Source organism: Astatotilapia calliptera, chromosome 3, assembly GCF_900246225.1.
Source record: "Astatotilapia calliptera chromosome 3, fAstCal1.2, whole genome shotgun sequence".
In the NCBI taxonomy this organism is placed as follows: domain Eukaryota; kingdom Metazoa; phylum Chordata; class Actinopteri; order Cichliformes; family Cichlidae; genus Astatotilapia; species Astatotilapia calliptera.
In genome coordinates this window covers 5256404-5259344 of record NC_039304.1, presented here as the reverse complement: position 1 = coordinate 5259344, position 2941 = coordinate 5256404, and the positions used below count along the sequence as shown (strand labels likewise).

Sequence of the window (2941 nt, the reverse complement as noted above, 5' to 3'; positions counted from 1 at the left end):
AGATATAAACCTTGCTGTGCCATCATTTTGGTTTAACTTCACTGTCAATCCATTTTCACTGGTTGATGTTTGTTGCCACAAGATAATCCTGAATCATGTTTTAACCTTCTGTCATTGCATTTACTCTGGTTTGCAGCTGTCTGTGCTTCTGTGTGGCTGGACCTGAGTTATTATTATTACTACAGCTAATGTTTACTACTTCTGTTACACCATGTATTAGGTGTAAAAATCTTCTAAATGTTTGCAATTCCATATAAACAACGCTTTACAACCATGTTCAGGAAGATAAACCAATTTATTCATCTGTTACAAAACAAGTGGAATTTCAGCAGTGTTATGCAGCTGTTGGTGCTTTTGTCTCCACCCCAGGGTGTGGTCTCTACTTCTTCTTAGTTGACACACCACGGAAGCAGCAGGTCAGAGCAGCTACCACCGCCATAAACTCCTCAAAGTCCACCACGCCATCTCCATCAAAATCAAGAGCTTTGACCAGGTCATCCACTGCTTTTTTGTCCTTTGCTTCCTGTGAAGACCAACAGAACACCAGTGCTGTAAGCTACAGTCTGCAAGCTGCCAAATAGGGCCTCACTTTTTAGTCGAATAAAAACAGTTAAAACTAAACAAAATGTTGTTGTTCAAGTTAAACAATCAGTCTGAAAACACCATTAGGCTGACACCTTCTGTTAAATTTTAAACATCACAACTTGTCGGAAACACTTTTAAAAACAACTAGAAGCATGCAGCTGCAGGATGATATGTCCTTACTGCTTTCATTTTGCAAGTTAACCACCAAAACCAATCACCAACACATGAATTTGTATATTTTGCAGCATATAGTAAAAACACAGGTATGCCCTTTGGGGTGTACATTACCGAGATCATTCCAGGCATTTCCTTTTCCAGCAACGTCTTGACTTCAGATTTGGACAGACTGTTCGGGTCGCCATCAGTTTTTGCATACTTTTCAAAGGTGTCGAGCATCATACACATGGACACCTGTAGCTGAGTCATGGTTCCTGGCTGATGGGTAGTTATTAAACAGGTAGAGAAAAAGAAATGGAAGGTCGACAGAGCAATACCTGTGCAGGCAGTGACGGAAAAGAGGAGATACGGTTCTTTTTATACCTTTAAAAATGGGCTTGGCCACATTGGGAAGACAAAACCTCTAAAGGTGTGGCAGTGTTTGCTGCACATATCAGGTTAAATACTCTGAGAACACAACCTCATTCTCCCAACGCCCAGTATGCAAATACTGAAAGGCCATATGCAGCTTTAGTCATTTGCTAGTGGACTTTGGTGAAAATTAAATGAATATTTAATTGTTGATAAACATTGTGCTTTGGATATGAGTTTAACTTTTCTACCACTGCATTTCCTGTGTTTGGCATTTGTCTGTGCTTCTGCATAGGGCTGGACTTAAGCCGCTAAAACCCATACCATTTTTAACCCTGTGTTTAAAAAAAAAGTACACTGTGTAAATATCATTCTAGGTTATGCATTTTTATATTAAATCACAACTATGTGCAGGTAGATAAATCCCTTTATTCATCTGTTACATAACAAGAGGCATTGCAGAGATAATAGGCAGTTGCTGCTGTTGTTCCCAGGGTGTGGTCACTACGCTCACTTCTTGCAAGGGCGGCCGTGGCAGACGCAGGTGATAGAAGCTACCAGCACCATGAACTCGTTGAAGTCGACCTCACCGTCTCCATTGAAGTCCAGCTCTTTGAACAACTTGTCCAGGTCTTCTTGATTCTGTGCTCCCTGTATAAATCAAAAGATTATGTCACTAGTGCTACATTTTCTAAACTGCCAAAAGTGTTGTTGTCAGTATCCTTTTTATTCAAATTGAGCCTTTTTCAAGATCACGTTGTTCCAGTTCGATGACAAACAACCCTGAGATGTATTTGATTGTCTTTACTTTTCAAAAAAATTGAAACACCGTATAAAAACATCAAAAAGCAAACAGCTGACTGTTTTACCAACCAAAACCGAGCACAGCCAGCTGTAGAGCTCACGATGCAAATTTTTTGTAATCATTCAGTGTCTTTATTGTACTTGAACTCCTACCATGAGTCAGGATGTTTTCTAACTTCATGATAAACTCTTGCATACAGTATATTTAGTTGATAAATATACTTAAATACATAATGTTATGTAAATTTAAGCCTATGTGGCTGATCCTCGCTGAGCAGATATCAGCACTGTACCCAGCGGTGACATGTACATGGCCCAGCACATGCGTGCAAGGAATGAACAGTACCTTGAGCAGTCCAGGCAGCTCGCTTTCCAGCAGAGCCTTGACCTCGGCTTTTGTTAGGCTGTCCGGCTTTCCATCCTTTCCTGCATATGTATCAAAGACCTTCATCATGCAAGCCACGGACGTCTCCAGCTGTGTCATGATTGCTGTCTGACAGGTGGTTATTCAGGTAGAGAGGAAAAATTGGAGGTGGACAGAGCAGTAGCTGTACAGGGAATGAAGGGTTAGAGAGGGGATTCTTTTTATACCTTTAAAAAAATAGGTTTGGCACCACTGATAAGACCAGCTTCTATTGCTGAGGTAGTGCTTCCTCAAATGTTTGACTCCAACTTAGTAAACACAACCTTGGACCTGCATCGCCCAATATTCGCGTCACCTGAAAGGCCATATGCAGCTTTGGTCATTTACTTGTTGACTTAAGGCGAGGCCGATCTATTAACAGAACAACAAAGGTAATAAATTCTATGATTTAAAGCAGTAACTAAGCGATTGATTTATTATACAAGCTGAGCTGCAAAGTCTGTTGTCGTTATCATCCAAAGACGATAATGAAACAAGTTTAAACCTGCTGTCAGTGCAGCATTTACTGTGGTTGGTGGCTGTCTGCGTGTCTATGTAGGGTCGGATTTAAACCACAATAGGAAAGTTACGAAAACTGAGTACACGCGGGCGGTAATCTGT

General features: G+C 40.8%; 2 protein-coding genes across 2 annotated transcripts; both read right to left on the bottom strand.

Moving 5' to 3' along the window:
* Positions 1–276: 276 nt before the first annotated feature.
* On the bottom strand, positions 277–1103 carry LOC113011775 (protein S100-P-like). Its single transcript, XM_026151517.1, has 2 exons — positions 874–1103; positions 277–523 (listed from the first exon to the last, which is right to left on the bottom strand). Exons 1-2 carry the CDS (start codon positions 1009–1011, stop codon positions 380–382), a joined length of 282 nt encoding a protein of 93 aa, XP_026007302.1. The 5' UTR covers positions 1012–1103; the 3' UTR covers positions 277–379.
* Positions 1104–1522: 419 nt separating this feature from the next.
* On the bottom strand, positions 1523–2462 carry LOC113011785 (protein S100-G-like). The gene is made up of 2 exons (XM_026151530.1): positions 2264–2462; positions 1523–1764 (listed from the first exon to the last, which is right to left on the bottom strand). Exons 1-2 carry the CDS (start codon positions 2399–2401, stop codon positions 1624–1626), a joined length of 279 nt encoding a protein of 92 aa, XP_026007315.1. The 5' UTR covers positions 2402–2462; the 3' UTR covers positions 1523–1623.
* Between the last annotated feature and the right edge of the window lie 479 nt (positions 2463–2941).

Coding starts and splice junctions, on each gene's coding strand:
- LOC113011775 (XM_026151517.1), bottom strand. CDS start 1,011: ATGACTCAGCTACAGGTGTCCATGTGTATGATGCTCGACACCTTTGAA. Junction 524..873: donor AAATGCCTGGAATGATCTCG/GTAATGTACACC, acceptor TGGTCTTCACAG/GAAGCAAAGGACAAAAAAGC.
- LOC113011785 (XM_026151530.1), bottom strand. CDS start 2,401: ATGACACAGCTGGAGACGTCCGTGGCTTGCATGATGAAGGTCTTTGAT. Junction 1,765..2,263: donor AGCTGCCTGGACTGCTCAAG/GTACTGTTCATT, acceptor TGATTTATACAG/GGAGCACAGAATCAAGAAGA.